Source organism: Drosophila rhopaloa, unplaced genomic scaffold (genome assembly GCF_018152115.1).
Source record: "Drosophila rhopaloa isolate 14029-0021.01 unplaced genomic scaffold, ASM1815211v1 contig_3, whole genome shotgun sequence".
NCBI lineage: Eukaryota > Metazoa > Arthropoda > Insecta > Diptera > Drosophilidae > Drosophila > Drosophila rhopaloa.
In genome coordinates, this window is record NW_025335123.1 from 7,947,259 (window position 1) to 7,969,733 (window position 22,475).

Consider the following 22,475-nt stretch of genomic DNA (forward strand, 5'->3'; position numbering starts at 1 on the left):
GCCATCCACGCTTTCCCTTCCTCAGTGTCTCTCTCTTTTTTCCACTGGATTTCCATTTGAATAACACTGCACTGAAGCTGGATTTTATCTATACTCGTATATATTTTGGAATTATGAAGATCGACAGACGGACATGGCTTGATCGACTCTGCTGGTGATACTGATAAAGAATATATATACTTTATAGGGTCGGAGATGTCTCTTTCACTGCTTTGCAAAATTTTGAACAAAATTATAATACCCTCTGCAAGGGTATAAAAACACCAAAGTTACAGCATTTCCAATCGTTCAGTTATATGGCAGCTATAGGATATAGTCGGCCGATCCTTATGAAAGGTCGGATTGATTGGCCATAAATAAAACCCATAGAAAATCCCAACTTCCTAACTTAGCGAACATCACAGTTATGGCATTTCCTATCAATCAGTTATATGGCGGCTATAGGATGCAAAGTTTAAATTTGATATCTTTAAAACTAAGAGATTAGTTCGCGTAGAAACAGACAGACGGACAGACAGACGGACAAGGTTATATCAACTCAGGACGCGATCCTCATCAAGAATTTATATGCTTTATAGGGTCAGAGATGTCTCCTTCACTGCGTTGCACACTTTTGACCAAAATTATAATACCCTCTGCATGGGTATAATAATTTGATAGCAGATTTTCAGAGAATTGAACCATAAGCCTTAAGAGGTATGCCACTTTAAAATCGACTTAAGTTTGGTAAAGTTATGGACTCTGGAAGTCCAGATGTGGGTGACCTTTTTACAAGTTGTCATAATCGTTGAAATAACTAACATGAAAATGGGTCATCAATTTAATCAACGTTAAAATGAAAATTTTGAATGCAGATTTTTTGAGAATTCTACCACAAGTCTTTAGAGGTATGCCACTTTGAAATCGGATTACACTTGGAAAAGTTATGGAATCTAGAAGTCCAATTGTGGGTCACCTTTGGGCAACTCATTGGAAACTTAGAAAAAACCAACATGAGGATGGGTAAAAAAATCGGTCAACGCTAAAATGAAAATTTTGAATGCAAATTTTTAGAGAATCGAACCACAAGTCTTTAGAGGTATGGCACTTTGGAATCGGATTACATTTGGAAAAGTTATGGAATCTAGAAGTCCAATTGTGGGTCACCTTTGGGCAACTCATTGGAAACTTAGAAAAAACCAACATGAGGATGGGTCAAAAATTCGGTCAACGCTAAAATGAAAATTTTGAATGCAGATTTTTAGAGAATCGAACCACAAGTCTTTAGAGGTATGCCACTTTGGAATCGGATTACATTTGGAAAAGTTATGGAATCTAGAAGTCCAATTGTGGGTCACCTTTGGGCAACTCATTGGAAACTTAGAAAAAACCAACATGAAGATGGGTCAAAAAATCGGTCAACGCTAAAATGAAAATTTTGAATGCAGATTTTTTGAGAATTCTACCACAAGTCTTTAGAGGTATGCCACTTTGAAATCGGATTACATTTGGAAAAGTTATGGAATCTATAAGTCCAATTGTGGGTCACCTTTGGGCAACTCATTGGAAACTTAGAAAAAACCAACATGAGGATGGGTCAAAAAATCGGTCAACGCTAAAATGAAAATTTTGAATGCAGATTTTCAGAGAATCGAACCACAAGTCTTTAGAGGTATGCCACTTTGAAATCGGATTATATTTGGTAAAGTTATGGAATCTAGAAGTCCAATTGTGGGTCACCTTTGGGCAACTTATTGGAAACTTAGAAAAAACCAACATGAAGATGGGTCAAAAAATCGGTCAACGCTAAAATGAAAATTTTGAATGCAGATTTTTTGAGAATTCTACCACAAGTCTTTAGAGGTATGCCACTTTGAAATCGGATTACATTTGGAAAAGTTATGGAATCTATAAGTCCAATTGTGGGTCACCTTTGGGCAACTCATTGGAAACTTAGAAAAAACCAACATGAAGATGGGTCAAAAAATCGGTGAACGCTAAAATGAAAATTTTGAATGCAGATTTTTTGAAAATTCTACCACAAGTCTTTAGAGGTATGCCACTTTGGAATCGGATTACATTTGGAAAAGTTATGGAATCTAGAAGTCCAATTGTGGGTCACCTTTGGGTAACTCATCGAAAACTTAGAAAAAACCAACATGAAAATGGGTCAAAAAATCGGTCAACGCTAAAACGAAAATTTTGAATGCAGATTTTCAGAGAATCGAACCACAAGTCTTTAGAGGTATGCTACTTTGGAATCGGATTACATTTGGAAAAGTTGTGGAATCTAGAAGTCCAATTGTGGGTCACCTTTGGGCAACTCATTGGAAACTTAGAAAAAACCAACATGAAGATGGGTCAAAAAATCGGTGAACGCTAAAATGAAAATTTTGAATGCAGATTTTTTGAGAATTCTACCACAAGTCTTTAGAGGTATGCCACTTTGAAATCGGATTACATTTGGAAAAGTTATGGAATGTAGAAGTTCAATTGTGGGTCACCTTTGGGAAACTCATTGGAAACTTAGAAAAAACCAACATGAAGATGGGTCAAAAAATCGGTCAACGCTAAAATGAAAATTTTGAATGCAGATTTTCAGAGAATCGAACCACAAGTCTTTAGAGGTATGCCACTTTGGAATCGGATTACATTTGGTAAAGTTATGGAATCTAGAAGTCCAATTGTGGGTCACCTTTGGGCAACTCATTGAAAACTTAGAAATAAGGTCATAAGGTTGGGTAACTAAAGTAAACTGAAAGAAATAAAAATTTATAGAATATTAATCTATATTTGATCATCTGTAAATCTGATTTATCTGTGTATGCTTTTTAATACAGGTAACGTTTAACCAACAAAGTTAATCCTGGCATAATTCTATTTGGCAGATAAATAGGCATTGCAGTTATAGCTGTTTTAAGTGCTTGCCGCAAAATTCCTTTGCGGCTGGCATAAATTTCGCAGCTAATCATAGAAAAAAGAGACTCAAGGGGAAGGGGGAGCTAAGGGGACATATACTTATCCGGCGAAGGCCATAAAAGTGCGCTAATGTTAACCCGTTGCGTTGGCTCCTGTTTGAATTACAACACCCCCACACACCAGCGAGGGGTTAAGGCTGCGTTATGCTGTTGGCATGATAATTTAATTACAGCCCTGGGATTGGGTTTTGCGGCAAAGGCGGCATCAATCTGGAGCTTAGACAACACAATCTTCCACATGTGTATATGTGGCATCTTCGTCTTAACACCTTTTGGCCAACCTTTGGAGTAAGATAAAAGCGGAACAGCGGCAAGGTGTACAACCGAAACCGAGGAAATCACTCCCGAAGTGGGCGTCAAGGAATTAACATTGGATGACTAAGGAATGCTCTAGTTTAGGATAGATATCTAGAGATGGTATATATGTAAAAAAAATCTCACAGTTCAAAATGATAGATGAAATGTACAAGAAAACTAAAAAAAAGGTTATTTTAAGTCCTATGACTTCCTTAATTATTGAAAGCTTTTACTTTAAAGAAATTACTCATACGACACGTATGACAGAATTATTGAAGGAAGAATTGATTGAAGGACAACAGTACGTATGAGTGATATACTTTAAAGTCATAGCACATGCCTAAAACGATTTTTTTTCCAACAAATTCTTTATGGTGTGCGGTATTTGTACCAAGAGCATAGTATGTGCAGGTAATAATAGACCCCTAAAATATTTAATACAAATTGGGACCACCTTAGCCTACAAAGAATTAAATGGAATTCGTCGGGGAAGTTCTTAATAAGCTCAAAAAAATTTGGTAAAAAATAAAATATATACATAAAAAACGAACCATTTAAACTGTTAAACTGTTTTAAAATCGCTTAGAAGAAACCTGTAAAAATGAGTACTTATTGTAAAATAGAAAATTGCCTTTAAAATACACTTAAGGAAACCCGTTTCCTTAAATACTACAAAAAATATAAAAAACTTTGCAAGATGCATATGCATTTAGTCAAGATCTTTGCATACAATTTAAAATAAACTTTATTATTTATTTGAATTACAGCCCCTCATATAGCCCTATATTCTGTGGGTGCCTTCCTGCGTTGTCAGGGTATAATTATATATTAAATTAAGCCATTTGCATGCGCGTATTTTTGGGCGCCCCCCCTCCCTTTTTTTGTGGCCCGGCTGTGTTGTAGATTATTAAAAATTATGTCTCACAGTAGGACATGCAATGCTGGCAACCCTTCCCCACATCGCCATATAGCCACATAGCCATATAGCCATATAGCCACATAGGCCACATTAACGTGCCTGAGATAAGGAGCAGGCAGCAGTTGCAAAAATTGTTTCGCTTTTTTCTTCTCTTTTTTTTTTGGTGGGGGGTTTCAGGCCCCCTGACATTTATTACTGTTGTTGGGCCAACGCAAATCCACGCAAAAATTATATTTTGACGTTTGTCAGCGGTTGGCGGTGGGGAAATGCGAGCCAGAGAAGCCTACATGGCAAAAAGATAAAGAAGCAGAACAAGAAAATGCAGCAGGAGAAGGGGTTTGGGGTCACAAGGGCAGTGGTGGGTTAACCCTAACCCTAAAACGAACGAAATGCACTTTGGGGGTCTGGGGGTCGAAAGCTGTGCGAAATGCCCTACAGGCGGGAATTCGTGAGACTTTCAGTTTAGCAAGGAACATTAAAACAACTTTGTTCAAATCGATAAATTGTGAAATATGAAAATATACGTTACATATTCATTAAATAAAAAATATATATATTTAAAAAATTATACAAAAAAGAAAAAAATTTTAACAAGACCGTCAGAAGTTGTAATATTTTGAAAACTAATAATGTATCTTCGTTTCGACAACCTTAAAAAAATGCGCATTTAGATATTTATAAACTCAAAATTCGTGAGCAGCTATTGATTTTGAATTAAAACTTTTAACTTTTGGTTCAAGTTATCTCTGTAAACATTGGTAAATTGCAACAGCTGCTCTATTTTGGTGCAGCGCAGTATACCCAGCCAGAAAACTCATACATGACGGTGACAACTCTGGCTGCATTCGTACCTTGGGGAGGTCGCCTCGTCCGAGATTTGTTTAACTAAATTTATATTCTAAATGCCGTCTGTCCTGTGGTTCTGCCGGGCTTTTTAGCCCCTTTGTTTTGTCCCTCTCTCTGTGACATAAGCCGCGCTGCTTAGTTTTAAAAACTTATTTTAATGTTGGAATTTAATTTTTTTGTTGCGCTTTTCGCCATTGTTGTTGTTCCAGTTTGCAGCGTCGGCCTTTTGCGATTTGGGCCTGGCCAGATGTCCCTACTCCACTCTTAATACATTTAAATTGCTCGCCGTGTGGTGTCCAAAGCCTTGGTAAATGTAACGCCTCAGTGTTGGATGTTATGTAACAAAATGGAGTGGTTATAACCAGAACATGAAAATCGAGATTTTCCAATCCATATTTTATTTCTTATATTTAAAATGAAATTAAATTAATGAGCCATTTCAGAGTTTATATTTAAAATAACTTAGGAGCAAAGAGTACGTACATTTGTGATCGATTTTTTTGCAATTACAATCATTTGTGGAACCTAAAATCGAATACAATTAAAACTTATGTATAGGGATTTAGCGATTGAGCGAGAGGATAAGGCGGAGTATAGATATGACTTGGATCTACCAGTCTAGCATAGTTGATATATATACGATTAAATATATAACTAAACTAGACCCGTTTCTTCAGCAGGCGCAAGGCTCGTTGCCAGAACTTCGGAACCGTCAGTCTTTTTCGAAGATCCTGCAGAATCTCACCCATGTTCTGATCCTTGTTGTGCGGCGGCATCGGCAGCATGGCATCATCGGGAGCGATTTGAGGACCTCGATAGGATTCGACGACAGCCCGACGAACTCGTAGAGTTGCCGACGACATGTGCGGCACCGGGGAAATGGGTTCGACCATCCTGCCCACGTACTTCTGGGCGAAGTTTGTATTGATCTGGTTCTGGTTGTGGTTCATCTTCAACGCCATGATATCTTTTATAAGGACTCTCCGTAATTTCTATGGACGGCGTTATTTGAAAATTTGATTGAAGAAAATATATATAAAGAAATTTTTCGTTGGTTGCTTATCATTTGCCGAGCCAGGTGTAACTGAACTTTATTCGAAAGTCTATCACGAACGTCTATTTGACAGTTAACTTACGTCAATCGCTATGGGTTCTATGTTTATTCCGAATACTTAAAACTTTTAAACGAAAGATTAAGAATCGGATAGATTAGGGTCTTAGAAAGTTTGAGAATCGCATAGAAAGGACCTTGTTTTTTTTCCTGATGCTTTCTGTATCTAAACAACTTTTTATTGTCTGGAATAAAATTCATCCATTGTCCTCATCAAAACAATACAATGCTAGATTATTGTATGGTTCCTGCCATTTTTGCCTATTTTCGTGTTGACTTATGCATGCAAAATGTGGGTCCTGTTTTATTTTGATTTCATTACGCTATAGTTTGTTAGATTTTTATAGTTTTGACCTAAACAAATAGGCCAACAGCGTGAAAATCATACAAACAAAAGGACGGTGGGCTGCGGGTTTGGTTGAGTGGGTTAGCATGGCTTTCGGGTTCATAAATTGTCAGCACAGGACGTTGTTTGTCCGCTGTTTGCTGTGGATGCGGTAATAAAATCGCAGCGCCGTTGTTGTTGGGTTATTTGCTAATCGTTGGCGGATTTTGTGGTCGCTTTGCACTAAACGATTTGAATGGTTAAATGGGAAAAGATTTCGGTTGACGATTTTACTTTGAAAATTTTGAAAAATATTCAAGCTAAGTAAGGAAATAATTTGTATTGTTTTCCAAAAAACAACTTAAAATATATTATGTTTTAAACATTTCCTTAGATGTTCCATTAATTTAAATATGGTCCTAAGAATATTTAAAGTCCAACTACTCTAGAGATTTTAAATTAATTGAATTTGAAAAAAGGTGTCTAAAACTAAGTTGTAAAATACTAAACGGCGTTTTACGGATGTTTTTTGTTGACTTTGTGTTTAAAAAAATATTATAGCATAGTTTTAAACACCTTTTGGCAGTTGTAAACATACTTAAATAAATCCTTTTATTTATTATCACAACACTTTGTATTTTTATTCGAAAAACTGTTGCATATTCCAATATTTTTCAAGTTGGATCGTGCATTTTGGGCCAAAAGTCTGCTGGCATTAGCTAAGGTTGAGTTTCTTTTAGTTCCATTTTGTTGGCGGTGCGTGTGTTTTTGATTTTTGCAGGTGGTTCACGGCAAACGGCAAAACGGAAGCGAAACAGCAACGACACCTTTGAGTGAAATAAATGATAATGGCCTCAATGATTATGCATCGGCACGTTTCTCATCGCGACAACACACACAGATACACACTCACACACCCAAAAAGCAGGGGGAAAGGATTCAGGATTCAGGCGCTCGCTGGTTTACCGTTTACCCGTTAGCTGTTTTTAGCTTTGTGGCTTTTCTTGTTGCTGTTGCTGTATCGGGGCACTGAGAGAAAATTGAATATTTATATTTATATTTATCCTAAAGAAAGTTGAAACATTTTGAAGAGATTACTTTCAATCACTTTATTCATGTTATGAAGATACTATCCAAATATTTAATTATTTAAATTGATTATTGTATATCACAACCGATGAAATATTAATGCAAAAATATATTTGTTTTTATACACTATATTATTATTAGAGAAAAGCTTGTTAATAATATTTCGAAATTGAGAGTTACTTATCAATAATTTCTAAAGGATCTTTAGATTTTTTAGCTATATACTATTATTTATATTAAATAATAGACAAAATGATGTTTTCGCTTTGTTTAACAAATATACAATTTTTATAAAATACAAAATTCTTTTTTCTTCGTGTTTCTGTTCTGTTACCGCCATTTGCGCGATTTGCCAAACAAATTACAAATTGGGTTTAACTACTATTTTTTCTCTCGTTTTTGTTTGTGTATGTGCGAGTGTGTTGTTGTTGTTTTTTTTTCTGCTGCCATCGCAATTTCCCTGGTCCAGTTTGGTTGTTGTTGTTGTTGCTACCTTTCTGCGGTTTTCCCCTTTATTTTTTATTGTTGTTTGATTTTCGCGGTCGCGCGTTTGGCTTTTCATTTCATTTAACACGCCCGCCAATGTTTTTGCGGCGTTGGCTGTGTCAACAAATCGCAACCGCCCCCTTGTTCGGCCCCGCCCCCATCTTACCTTTAACCCATGTTAGAAATGCATTAGAGTCTGTTTGGCAGGTGGGTTGATTTTCTTTTGGACCGTAAAACATCAGCGTTCCATTTAAAAAAAGGGTTTTCCCCAAAAAAAAAAGAGGTTGGAAAAATAGGCGCTTGTTTGTTGATATTATTCGAGACTTTGACTGGTTAAAATAAATGGCAGGAAGTCAAATTTTAAGCGGGGTAATAAATGTAGACCTAAGCTGTAATGATAGTTATTTAAACATGGTTAAATGGGAAACAATGATTTGAACTGTTTAATATATTGCATTCTAAAGATATATAAAGATATTTATATAATCTCCATACATTTTGTGTAGAACCTGCGTTAAATTCGGGTAAATCTAAAGAAAATTAGGGAGAATTGCACAACCACCATTATCAATCTTTATCAAGTTTCAGTACATCCAAGTCAAAGGATAAAAAAACGCATCCAAGCATATATGAATATATAAATATTATAGTAATTTGCGCATTTAATTAAAATGATGATAAAAGGATGCAAAATATTTCACAAGCTGGCAGTCTTGTGTGACACCAAGTGCTATATGGCATACGTACTTACATATCAGATGGTACATATAGGACAAAATAAAAAAAGGAAAAGAGAAAGAAACGAGGGAAATAAATGAGTGGGGTAATGGAGAAAAAAACCGGGGGAAGAAATTAAAATAAAAATGGCTCATAGCAAAAATCTTGCGCTGTAATTACATCATTTATGCAGGACGAATATGTCGTTTTGTTCCTCGCCTCCGGGACAACAAATAAAAACAAAAAGAACAAAACCACATAGATGTGGTCCTGCGCGCCTGCATGTGTGTTGGTGACTGGCGGCAAATGCCTTTCAAATAAATACGAAACGGTCAGCGGAATAATAATCAGCAGTCGGGTCCCAGTGTCTCAGAGTCGGATATATATGGGATATATATCTCAGTGACAAGGCGACACGTACCGCCAACCATGGGGACATAGTGTAAAATGGGAGTAAATGGGGGAAAAGAATACCAGAGTACCAGAAGAATAAAACGAAGAGATCAGCATTACGTTCACTGCAAAACAGGAAGCGAAAATTTGCATAAAGGGGTGGAAAAATAAAGAAGGAATGCGACATACAAGAAGCCACAGGCTGGTTTTCATAAACCCCTACTTTAGATAATTACTCAAGGATATATGGAAAATAAACGTAGCTCTACAAATTACCTAAATATCACTGCTTACTATTATTATTTGGAATCAATATTGTAGTCTTACAATAAGATGACCAATAACAATAATAACAAAATAATATTATTTTGAATTTTCTTAGCAATAAGAAAATATATATTCTCAATTCTTAAAAAGTATATAAATGATTAATTAACATTGTTTAAAATTATATAGTTTCTTTAATCAACTGCTTTATATAGTTTTCCTGGTACTGCTTGCACTAGAGTCCTTGACTGCTTGCGTCTAGATGCCAGCGCTGGCCGTTGGGGGGCGCTACACTCATTATTAACTGCCGGTGCCACGCCCACCAACCCGCCTTCTTTTCGGTCGGCACACATTTAATATGAGAAAATGGTTTCAATTTTTTATACGCTCACTTTTCTATGCTTTGCTAAACACACAAAAAACGCATAATGCTCAAGAGTGTCCTGTGCAACGGGAGTTGGGGGCAACCAGGGGTTAAGGCGGGGGTCTATTCGTGCTGATGTCGCTGCGATACTTCCGCCAAAGTGGCACAAACAGTAGCCAAAAAAAAATATGATATTATATATCAGCGTTGCGATTGCTGTCCGGTTGTCCGCTTCACCCTCTCATTTTATTTAAAATTTTTTCTTTTAGCCCATGCTAAATGTACAACCGAAAATAATGTACGAGTATTGTGAAAAAAATCGTATATATCTGGGATAGATGCATGTGTGCATGCATATATAGCTCGTCGCATATGAATGTAAAAGAGCACTAATTTTGTAAGGACACGCGCTCCCTTGGACGGACATCGGACAACTCACGTAGCAAGCCGGAGAAAGCAGGGTGCACTGTGAAAAATTAAAGGATGAAATGGTAGGGAAAAAAATATTTTACGCAGTTTTGGGACACCTTTCTACTAAGCTTAAACATGTTTTTTCTGCACATCTTAGCTTGCTTTAAACTAGATGAATAATCACATGTTATAAACTGTCATTAAAAACTAAATAAACAATTATTTGATTTATTGGTCAATAATTATATAACCAAAAAGTAAACTGTAAGTAACAATAAAGATTTTATTTCAGATTATAAGGTTATTTAACCACGAAAAATGTAAAATGCTACTTTGGGACCTAAAAAAAATTGGTCAAATTAAGGGATGTAGATGTCTTATTTTATTAAATAATCGAACTTCTAGGGCAAAAGCTTGAACGCAGATTATTAAGAAAAGGTTTTGGATTATAGAAGGTGCAGTTTTGAGGCACACCATAGATTTTATACCCTTTACTTTTTCCGAGTGCAAAGCGAAGCATGTGGCACATAAGTAGACGTCGACTAGGACGATGACATAAAAAGAGCCGGTCTAAAAAAAAAGGAGCACCAGGACACACTCACACCCAGTTGCGTATGCTAAATGGCCAGCGGCCCTGGGTTTTGGTCATCGTCATCTCTCTCGGTGGCGTACAAATGACGGCTTCCGCTTGTGCATATTAAGCGTGAAGGATAATAATTTTACACACACCACCCACTGACCAACCCACACATAAAGTATACTCCTCACTTTTTTTTCGGTTAACAAAAATGGGTATTAATATTACTTATGGTTAAATATACGCGAGCGCTACGCGACGTCTGTCTGCGGTCTTTTGCGGAACAGGATGAGCATTTTCAGAGGAAGATAAGTGGAATGTCGGTAAGAAGTATGCAAATAGATAGTAATTCCCTTCCAAAAAGGCTACTCTTCACTTTGAAATCGGCTTAAATATGGTAAAGTCATAGACTCTAGAAGTCCGATTTTGGGTCACCTTTTCCCAATTCATAGGAAACTTAAATATAACTGAGAATGAACATGGGTCAAAAAATCCATTAAGATTAAAATTACAAATTTTCGGCAAGCCGAAAAATTCAGGGCTTATTTTTTTTATCACCACCAGATATTTAACTTATTATGACAGACTTCTTTAAAATACGGTATAACTATTTTTATAACGAGAAGGTATTTGGATTTGAAAAGGTTTGCCCTAAGAAATTTTTGGTTTAAGTGTTTAATAATGAAACAAAAATACTTTGAATGTGTTGTTAGTTTGGTCATATTTATTTAAAAAAAAACCTCAGCAATTAATTTAAAATCAAATAACCATAAAATTGCAATAAACCGGGACTGGAATGTTTCATAGTTGTGTCTGGGAATATTAACGAATGTCTTGGCCAAAATTCCGTCAAGTGGAAATCAAGCCTTCCTCCTCGTTCTGCTGTTTAACCAATTCGAAAATGCTGCAGCTAATCACATACAATTCAATTCGTTTTACAATTTCAACTAATTTCCATTTCAATTAACTTGCTAAAATGTAATTTAGCAGGACCAGCAGGCCAGGACGAACCCATCTAGAATCCAGGTGGTGAGCTGTCCGAAAACCGCGTGCAAACCGTTCGGAAGGAGCATGACCGACTGAGGACGAGAAACCAGGACGAAAAGGACGTTGTTGCAGCCCTGACAGACAGTTTCAAATACGGAAACACATGTGCTCAGATTAATAGTTCTATTAGGCATAACCCTTGAAATTTTATTAGTTTAAAACATTTCTTTCTATGAGAAAATACAAATTAAATCATTAATTTTCAATTACAAAGAATTTTTATCTTGAGATTTTTAAAGTTCTACATTTTATTTTTGTTTTTAGAATGAAACTAGCCAAGTCTCTAAATAGCGTATATAGCGTATATATTTCTTGTATATTGTTTTAAAACTATTTTTATTTCTTGACTTTGGGTACCATTTTAGCCAATGATAATGTTAAGGATTTTGAAAGTGATACTCTTATAAACAATTAATTTGATTTTTGAGTTTTTCCGGCTCGAGGTCAACAATTAAAACATTTTTTAAGCAAAAATTTTTAAATTTTATTTTTTTATTTTTTCCAATATATTTCGGTTGCACTTCGGCAACCGTCTTTAGGGCAAATAGTTTTACACGTCTGCACCGTCGGACGTGGATATTAATAATTAATTCATTTGTTTTAATTTGAAACTGACACCAATACGAAAGATATTCCTGCATATATTAGATTTAATAATTTATGTTTTTTAATTTTAAATATTTTGAATACTATTATGTTGGCCTCAACTGCGAAGGTACACACATAGCTGAAGGCAGAAATCCGTGCGGTTGGTATGCGCTCAAAATCGTAATTGGACTACAACTGTAAAATCAAACAACTGACTCGACGGACGGACTGAGTGGGGGTTTCTGGTGGGTGGTGCGAGTGGGTGGGATGGGTGGTATGGGTGGTGGCTACTTGGTCGGACGGACAGGTGCAGCAAACTGCCGCTACCACATTTCTCCCGCTTTCGCCAACTGCTTTCACTTCTGCTCACTGACGAACCTGACAAAGGCATAAACGAATCATGCACATGGCTGAATTTTCGCCACAGCCGACTAAGGATATTACGGATCGACCTTCGGATGTCCTGGACATAGCAAAATAAATTCAAACTCCTCCTTAAAACTATCAAAATTCATTTATCCCAAAAGCAATAAAAAATAAAAATATTTAATATTTATTCAAATTATGAACTGTAAAATAAAACATCTGAATTGAGTGATTTAAGTAATAAACATTAATAATTAAATAAATAAGAAATACAATTTAGAAACTTTGGGTGATTTTTCGGTGATAAAAGAAATAAACATATTGGTTCTTTTAATATTATATTTAATTGAAAAATGTATGTATTTATTAAAAGAAAATCAAAACATCTTCTAAATAGATATACCCGAATTTAATTAACAAAAAAAGACAAAGAAAAATAGGATTTTGAATTCTGAAATTCATTTCATTTTACTTTTAGTTACATTTTTAGACTTCTCCGGCGCAACAGTTTGAAAATTGGTATTAAGTCCCCAACTTCAGTGTTTTCCAGTGATCAACAAACAGTTGGCTACTTGAGTAAGCAGTCCAGACAGGATAATGCCCACAGTTTTGGATGGCAGAGTAGGGTAATTTCAATAAATCAACAAAATTTTGCAAATAATTTAAAAATTTGTCTTCAACTCATTTGCGAGCACATTAAAATGCACATTTCACAATTACCAAATTTATGAATCCTTTGTGTGTGTCTGCCTGCTCTTCTCTTATCCTCTTCGCGCTTATGTATATTTATGCCAGCAATACACAAAATAAAAAATAGGAGCTGAGGGGAATGGAGGCCAAAAGTTTATTTAAGCGTTAAAATGGGCAAAGCAAAGTCTTGCGCAGGTGAAATTTTACGTGTAATAAATTTTTTGGCTTTGCCCAGAATGTTACAACGAAAATTGGCGGGCGTTTCGGGGGGAAAAGGATATAGGGGAAGGATAGTCCCAGACGTAACAACGGATGCGAACGTCCGCCAAAGTTACAAACGACAATTTTTAATGCGGCTCCGCTCGAGGGGCAAAATTAAATGTCGAATGGTGACCTCGACAAAAAAAAATCAAGGTTTTTGATTAACTTTAAAATAACTTAAATAGAGTTAGAGTTCGAATCCATTGGGGAGTTTAGCGATCTAATACTTTTTAATTGTTGAAAAAGCCTAGAGAAAAAAGGCATTTCAATTTATCCAAAAACATCTTAAATAGTAATAAATATCAAATCAAACATCAAATATTTTAGGCTTACAAATTTAATGATATTTTTATTTTTACGTGATTTAACATTATTGAACAATTTACTATGGTGACCTCGAAAGATCATAAAGATTGGTATGAAATCTTTTAATAGGTTAAAAATTTGAAGGAGATCTCTTAATAATAATTATTAGTTTGGCTCACCTCAAAATTATGAAATGGTTAATGGTGACCTTAAAAAATCCCAGACTAAGAAAACTTGTCTCTATCTTTAGAATGCATTTATATTAAAAAGCTCAGATAATAATTACACAGCTTTATGCGGATTTTTACAAAATTTGGTGAATGGTGACCCCAACTTGAAGGCTCTTATCTTATTATTATTTGAGGTATCCAAATTTTTGTATTTTCTATGTTGTTATCTTCACAATATAAGTCTATAGACTATTTAAGGCCTTTTTGGACCTAGAGATCACCACTTTGGAACACAGGTACAGTTGCGCCCATTTGGTGTTTTTGAGTTGGCTGCCTTGTCTTTGGCTTTTCCAAAGAAATATGAAAAGTCAAAGTTTCCACGGCGCTGGCAACGACAACGCCAGCAAGCAATGACAATGTTTCCGCTGCGAATAACTTTTGCCCAAGGATTTATAGTTGGGCGAGTGGGAGAAAGGACCTGGAGCTGGCTAAAACCGAGTTGTCATAGAGACGCAGCAGCACATCCATAGGCAAACGGGCAGGAGATGGAGTTGTGGAGGGTCTCCAGATCCAGAGGACTACGTGTGCCCGCCTCGAAAGCCATTTGTGCTTAATTGCGTGTAGGGCAACTAATGAGCGGAGTTATATACCCAACCAGGAACCAGGAACCAGGAGTCGTAACTGGCGGCAAGGACACCCGGGGACACCCGACTGTTTATAATTTTTACGAAATGGAAGCACACGGCGGCGGCTCGCACTCCTGTGCCTCGAAAATTTATTTGTAGCGCTGCGAAAATATTTATATTTTCTCTTCTTCAAATAAAATGTAACATTAATTTGCAAACGAGCGAGGGGTTTGGGTCGACGTTTTCTGAACTTTGTGCCGTTTGAATTATGCGTGCCAAAGGGTTTGCCAGTTTGCCAGTTTTCCAGTTATAGCCAAAGAGTCTGCTGAGAGGCCATTAAGCGCAAATTATATTGGCCGAAAAAGTGCTGTAAATTGCCAGACAAATGACTCGCCAAGGTGTTAATATTGATCACGACTTGAGGTTCGTTTCAAGCCCCTTATAAGTGTTTGGCCTTAGAAGACTTACAAACTTTGGTTATTCTTTAAAAAATACCACACAAATTACCTTCCAAAAAATGTATATATATATATATATATATATTATGAGAAACCGAAATTTAATATATGGGGGTGCTACAGAATCACTCGGCTTTTAAAATTAGTTATATAGATAATATTTAACATGTAGTTATTAGTTATAATGAATCCATCAGGCTTCCTTATTCAAAATATATTGTTGAAAGCTTTTAGACACTTTTATAAGTGATATCAAAAAGTCTAGTGATTTCTGAATAATAAAAAATAATAATAAATTTCAAGCAATATAATATAATTTTTGATATTATTATAATAGTTTTATTATTATTAGTGACTTAAATAACTTGAAATTAAATATAAAAGGAATCTAATAGTAGGCGGGGAAAAAGAGAACGTCCCGTTTTGGAATGAATCTATCAAACATATATCTTCCAGATCCAAAATTAGACAACTTTATGAACGATTTCAAAGCCCTAGTTATTTTTGTGTCGCCCTCAATGATTTTTATAGATATTAAGTTGCTAGACATACTTTACACACATCTTAAAATGTAGAGATATAAGAATTTCCAATTTCTTCTAAAGTTTATATCCCAACTAGTTAACGGCGAGCATCACTGTACTTAAAACGGCGACGACAGGGTAAAAAAAACAACAAAAGTACTATCCCACACCCGAAAAGAACCCAGAACTTGCGGTCACTGATTCATGTGACCCCCATTCCGATCCGGGATCCAACAAAAAAAAAAGGATATACGCATAATGGCCGAGGATGGGGGCTTAAGCAGCTGCTGCCACTGGAACCTTCTTACGAATGTAATTTTTATTTACACAATTTTAAGCTAATATTACGTTCGAGCCACGCCCCAGAATATCCGAGCCGGAATACAAGAAAAAACAGAAGCTGAAGCCTGAAAAAGCAGAAGAGGAATGGGATGGCAACAAACAAAACGCGAGTCCGACAAACAAAAAAAAACGACGGCGAATTTGTCCCAAAAAAGGATTAATGAAATAAAATTATCTCTTTTTCGGCGTAACGTGAGCCACTGGCAAGGGGGGTTGGAAGGGGGGGTGGAGAGGCGTGTAATGCGCCACTCCTTTCCCTCGCCGCCCCTTCATTTCTTTTTTATTATAATGCCTATGTTTGCACCGGAAAAAACTAAAATCAATATCTATACGGTTGAAGTCATAATAGTCATAATCATATGTTTCTTTATCAACATATTGATGTATTATAGAAAAATTAATCTTAAAAATTCTTAACATATTCTTTATAAGCTGTATAAAACTATGGTAAAGAGTAGAAATTCTAAATATGTCGTGAAATATTTATCATCAAAGCAATGTTTTAAAATATCTAGTAATGGCACATTTTTAAGTACCCAAAAAATTTTATTAAAATCTTTATTACCTTAAGGTACATTAATTTAAATTAATTAATTAAAAATTAATAATGGTGATATTTTTTCAGTGTACCGCCTTCTCCATTTCCTTTCCATTGCCCTTATCCTTGGCTAACTCTTTTTCCTTTGCTGTGTGAGTTCTTTTTTTGACTGAATTTTTGCGCGTAGTATTTGTCAGGGGTGTGGGCTTGATAAAGTTGGGTTTGGGGGAGGGGGTTTTGGCCTCATCAAGTGGGAACACGTACAAATCTTTTGTGTACCGAGGCCTGCCCGAACTATATGGCCATCTCCCTCGCTTAAGTTAACGTTCAAAGTGCGTGTCTCTGCAGATAAATTCGGCCTGGTTTTTTTATTCCTTGCCGTGGCAATTCCCATATTTTAACATTTTTAAATGCATTCAAATTAAGCAGAGAGTGGAGGTTAGCCCTCGAAAGGGTTGCACAAACAAAAACCTAAGAAAAAGGGGAGCAGAAGATGGCCAAAATGCATATAAATAACAGGGGAAAAAAAAACTTCTATTATCCTGCGCATTCCATTCCAGATGTTCCACGGATCGACGTTAAATTGTTGGGTTGGGGATTGTGTTCTGGGATAATATGGCAGCTGCTATTTAAGGTCACATACCTTTCTAATTGGTTGGGTGGTGTTGTCATTTATATTTGGGACAGTTCAATACACTTCAAATTTGCCATATTGCTTTAGTTATAATAATTATTTAATGAATAGAAAATCGCTTACCTATTTATCATATTTAACGGCCTATTTTTGTTAATTTTAAAACTAAGCAGTTCTTTCCTTTATCTACCTTAAATTTAAAGCATTTATAATTAAAAATCTTTATGTCTATCCGAAATCCTTTCAAAGCCCATTCCTGCCATTTCAAATCCCAGCCACGCCACCGAAAAATGTCTGAATTCCATTTTGGAATTAATTCAATTATGCACAAATGTCAAGATGAAATTGTGGTTGGATTGAAATTTTCGCTGACACATAATGGGTTAATGGCACGACGAATTCACCTGACCTCATCCTTGGCGGTAGCTCATCCTCACTCATTTGTCCAAAAATCTCAGAGGAGCTCCGGCAAAAGTTGATCAAACAAAGGGCATAAAGATTTGAAAAACTCGCGCATCATTTCAGGCCACCAAATGGCCTCCAACCCCTCATTACCACCTTACCTGCCCCCTTTGGCGACCTTACCACCTCCTTACCAACCAGTGATGGCACTTTCAAGCCCATTCAGCTATTGAAAATTTAATATTAAGCTATTTATTGCTGTATTCGAAAATCCCACATGATTTCAGTTTTATTTCGTTGCCAAAGAAATCACTAACATTTTTAAATCACCAATGAAGGTGACTAAAAGTATGCAACACTATATTTTTAAGCTGATCAGTTGAATTTACTTCAAGAGATAACTTCTTTTTAATGATTTTAAACAATTATAAGGTAAGCCAAACCAAAAAATGAAACTTTTAAGTGCTTAAAACCGTGAATTCTTTAGGATCAGGTACTTAAAGCAAATGCTTTTTTTTAGAACAGGTTCATTTTTGCCATCTCTGGTACCATTTCGTAGCACCCTACGTTTCCCTTATCCACTCCAGAGTCACCACTTCAGCTTCTTAACTCGAGTCCTCGGCTCTGGCTAAATGAAATACATAAATGTCATTCATTCATTTATGCAAAACTTGTAATAATGACAATCGTCTTAGCCAACGAGACGATGGAAACTCCGGGATAAGGCGGTGAAGATGGAGCTCTACAAAGCCCCCCTTAACCCCCTTAAAAGCCACACCCTTTCGCTGACAAGGACCAAATTTCCACGCAAAAATGAAGTAACACAAAAAGAAAAAAAAAAATAAACGCGCTAAAACCAATGAAAATGAACCAAAATGAAAATGAAAATTTTCTGTTGACACCGAAAGATTTTCATGGCAAATGGTTGTCAAAAATTTTGTGTGTACGCGCGCGAAAAATTTTTCTGCCAAGGTGCTTCTTTCTTAAAACCCTCCCCCCCATTCCCCTTCGTACCCCTTCTTTAGCACCTTACCACGTTGTTGTTGTTGGTCGGTAATAAAATTCTTAATGTGCCATTAAATCCTTCCACTGGCAACGTCATCAGCGCGTCATGACTTTTGTCGTCGCCAAAAAACCAAAGAAGGCAGAAGGAAGGAGGGGGTACTGAAAAATTGGGAAATGGCAGAGGTACTTGGACCTCCTGACTGAAGTCGTCTTGGAATTCCGCCAGGCGAATGGGGAAAATCTAACGAAAATGTTCGCTACGAAATGGCACGTAAATAAATTGCAAAGATTTGTCGTTCTCTCTTATTTTCGCTAAGGAAAACCCCCTCGATTTCCACCTGCCCTTCTGTGTGGTTTTCTTGGTTGTCAGCGAGCCAACTGAAAAAGGACAACAAATGAGTTAACATTTTTGGTGGATAACAATTTTCCTCACCCCGCCCACTGTCATTATGATTATTGTCATTTGGTTGAGGTGATTCAATGCATTTAGATTGCATAATTAAGTTATATTCACCAAGAAAATGGTCCCTTTTGAAATGCCAGGTCGAAGATCAATGGAAGTTCCAGAAAGGGTTGGTATGTACAAAAATTATGTTATATAAGATTACTAATATGCAGTCATTTATTAGGTAAATAACGTTTAAATAATTTTAAAGCAAAATTTATTTTAATATGTTGATTACATGCAAAAAATACAGTATAAAGATCTTGAGTCTATTTCGTTTTCAACGCATTTGACAAGCTTTTCTATCATTACATTAATATCTCTGGGAAAAGTCCATGAAAACATTTCATTCTCAATTGAATGAAATACAACTTTTTCTTGTACAATTGTAACTTTGCACATGCGAGGTCCTCAACCTCTTTTTTTCTGAACATTTTGCTCTTTTAATTTTTCATTTTTTTTGCTCCGAGAATTTCGATTGTTGGTGGCCGCCACGAGTGTTTAATATTTCCCCACAACAAAAGCTGCGGTTGGATGGCCACTTGTCGATATTTAACATAATTGTGCCATTGTTCAGCGCCCACGCACATATGCGAAATCAAAAAGAGTTCAAGTGTCAACGTTTAAGTCGAAGAAGTCCAAAGTACCGACTCAGGCAGTTAATGGTCGCCAGTGGGGCCCCGGATTCAGTTGGATTTCCCCAGGCGGATGTACCGCCACAAAATTGCAATTTCTTCAAGACCTGGTCCCTATAATTATACTCACATACAAGGCAAAAGGCATAGGAATAATCATTGCATTGTTGTGAAAATAGAAAGGCCTTAAAAACCAAGGAACATTTAATAAAATTGTTTTGCACAAGAATTGCCATAAGAATAAAATAGTGAGTACGAGTAAATTGTAAGTACTAAAAGTTAATTTATGACATTCCAGGTATCCTGAAGATAAATTTATATATCCTTAGTCCATGTTTATCTAAAATCGTTTATGAAGCTTTTTTCAAAAGTAAAAGTTGTATCTACAAATAACTACTTTCTATAATCGAAGACAGTTGATAAATATTAAGAGTTTCTTATACTATACAAATACATTTATTACGCAAAATTGGGTTCAACGTAAAATTGATTTAACTATAAAATATGGACTAAGCCAAATCGAAAGTAAAAATTGTGAATCTAGTAGGATTTGAGATTGTTTTCACTCTAAATACTCTAAATTCGTTGGCTCAAGCTGGCTTTGATGCTAGTGTAACTTTGCCCTTTGCGTCGTTCGGTTGGGGCTCTGGATTTTTCTCATTTAACCTTAGAAATTTCAACAGGCAACACCAGAGCCGAAATCTTATAGTAAAATTTTTACCAAAAATTCCAAATTTATCAAGCATATGGTGAAACCTTGTCGCAGCAGATTTTGTAAAGCAAATCAAAAGTTTATTTTAAAAGGTACGTTTTTTTTTGTGTGATTTTTCGGTGAATGTGTATTTTATATTGAAACGTGGTCCAAATTTGAAATGAAGTCATTGAATATTAGCGAATTGTCGGTGCTTACAGGATTTGTTTTTAGAAATGCAGAAGGATGGTAAAGTTTTCCGCGCAGGGTGTTAATAAAAAAGGGGTCTGCTGTTTTTTTTGTGAAAAATATATATTTAAATTATTTAGGTAACACTGAAATCGAAGCCTACTTTTCAGGAAATACTGTTCGGTTTATTCAAAATATATATTTTGTTTTTTTATTAAATAGTATATTTTTATTTAAAAATTTAACAAGTTTCCTGATATTGCTAACAATCGGTATAACATAATATACATTAGTTCACATTTCTAGTTCAAGAGTATATAATTATGTTACTTTGCAAATTTTAATTTATATTTATATATTTAATAATAATATACCCATTGTGGTTTGTTTATAGAGATATGCAGCGTTCGACTTACCCACTAATTGCCTGGCACATTGTGCGTCCGGGATTCATCGGGATGATTGACGGCAGTGGGCGCAGTTCTCGAAGGACCTATGCTTCCGGTTCGTGGGGCCAGGATGAAGGGGGCGTGGCAGCGGCGAGGGCGGCGGCGGGTACAAGATGCCCAAGAGCGGACCTCCGCGGGCAAGTGCCACATCGACGGTGATGAGCGATGCGGCCTCCTATTCGCGCGGTGCCAATCGAGGGGCTCTGGAGCGTCGCATCAATAGGGAGGATAATATGTGGCGCGATCGCAGCTATATCGATACAAAGTGGCTGAATCCCCGCGATCCCCTGGCCTATCGCCCCAATTTCCGCCAAACCGAGCCGACTTCGCTGCGAAAGCAATTCATGCGCAGTCCCGATGAGATTTCCCGCGAGATGATGGGTCGCGATTGGGAGGAATCGGTGAAGAGCTACAAACGCAGTAGGGTCACGGCCACGGGGCAGGAGGGTGGTGGTGCTGATCCCGCTCGCAATCGCCAGCAACACTTGCATCTGATGCACATGCAACAGAAACAGGAACAGCAGCAACAGAAACAGCAGCAACAGCAGCAGCAACAGCAGCAGCAAAACCAACAGCAGCAACAGCAACAGCAGCAACAGCAACAATTGAAATACCAGCAACAGCAAAATTATTGGGGCAGAATCAATAATCCCAAGGATTAACAATTCAAACTCAAAATTAGCCACCTAATATGCCAATCGAACCAGAAACCCATCAATTCTATTTAAATATATCCCCCAGTCAAGCGGAGTCGAAATAGTTCAAGCGATCCCAGAATTCCGATTCCGATTCCGTCACAATTGACATTTGTTTAATTCGTTCAGATGTTAAATGCAAAACATGTGATTTAACGCATGTCACAATTTTATTTTTGCAAATCAATCATGTAAATCGAATCAAATAATTTTAGGGATATTAATACGGTTTTTTTTTTTTTGAAATGGCAAGTGGAGTTAATAATAAAATACACATAGATCATGTATGTAGAACAGGAGCTTGTGGTTGTAATTATTTCATTGCAGATAAATACCGTATCAATTTGGGTGACTTTATGTCCGGGATAATCCGTTTGTGCTGGGTAAGCCAATCATCCCCGTAATGTCCCCGAAACTCATCCTATTCCAAAAACGCTCCACCAGGTGGATTACCTACGAAACATCAGCAGAATCATCAGAATCATCATCATCATCGTCATCAGGCACGTCCGCTTCGGTACGCCCATTCGGTTATATTAAAACCATTTTTCGCTTATTACCAAAAAATTTAAATATTTTGAAAATAATAAACTGCGGGTGAGTTACTAAGTGGCAGCAGCGACGCCCACAAAAAAGCAAACAACGTCCCATGCCA

General features: G+C 36.5%; 2 protein-coding genes across 2 annotated transcripts; one reads left to right on the top strand and one right to left on the bottom strand.

The window, feature by feature from the left end:
• Positions 1 to 5,445: 5,445 nt before the first annotated feature.
• LOC108047630 lies at positions 5,446 to 6,081 on the bottom strand. The gene has a single exon (XM_017127894.1). It carries the CDS (start codon positions 5,979 to 5,981, stop codon positions 5,679 to 5,681), a length of 303 nt encoding a protein of 100 aa, XP_016983383.1. The 5' UTR covers positions 5,982 to 6,081; the 3' UTR covers positions 5,446 to 5,678.
• Positions 6,082 to 20,433: 14,352 nt separating this feature from the next.
• On the top strand, positions 20,434 to 22,119 carry LOC108047627 (probable serine/threonine-protein kinase irlF). Its single transcript, XM_044461213.1, has 3 exons — positions 20,434 to 20,600; positions 21,071 to 21,206; positions 21,239 to 22,119. The coding sequence occupies exons 2-3, from the start codon at positions 21,075 to 21,077 to the stop codon at positions 21,785 to 21,787; spliced, it is 681 nt and encodes a 226-aa protein (XP_044317148.1). The 5' UTR covers positions 20,434 to 20,600; positions 21,071 to 21,074; the 3' UTR covers positions 21,788 to 22,119.
• Positions 22,120 to 22,475: the final 356 nt, after the last annotated feature.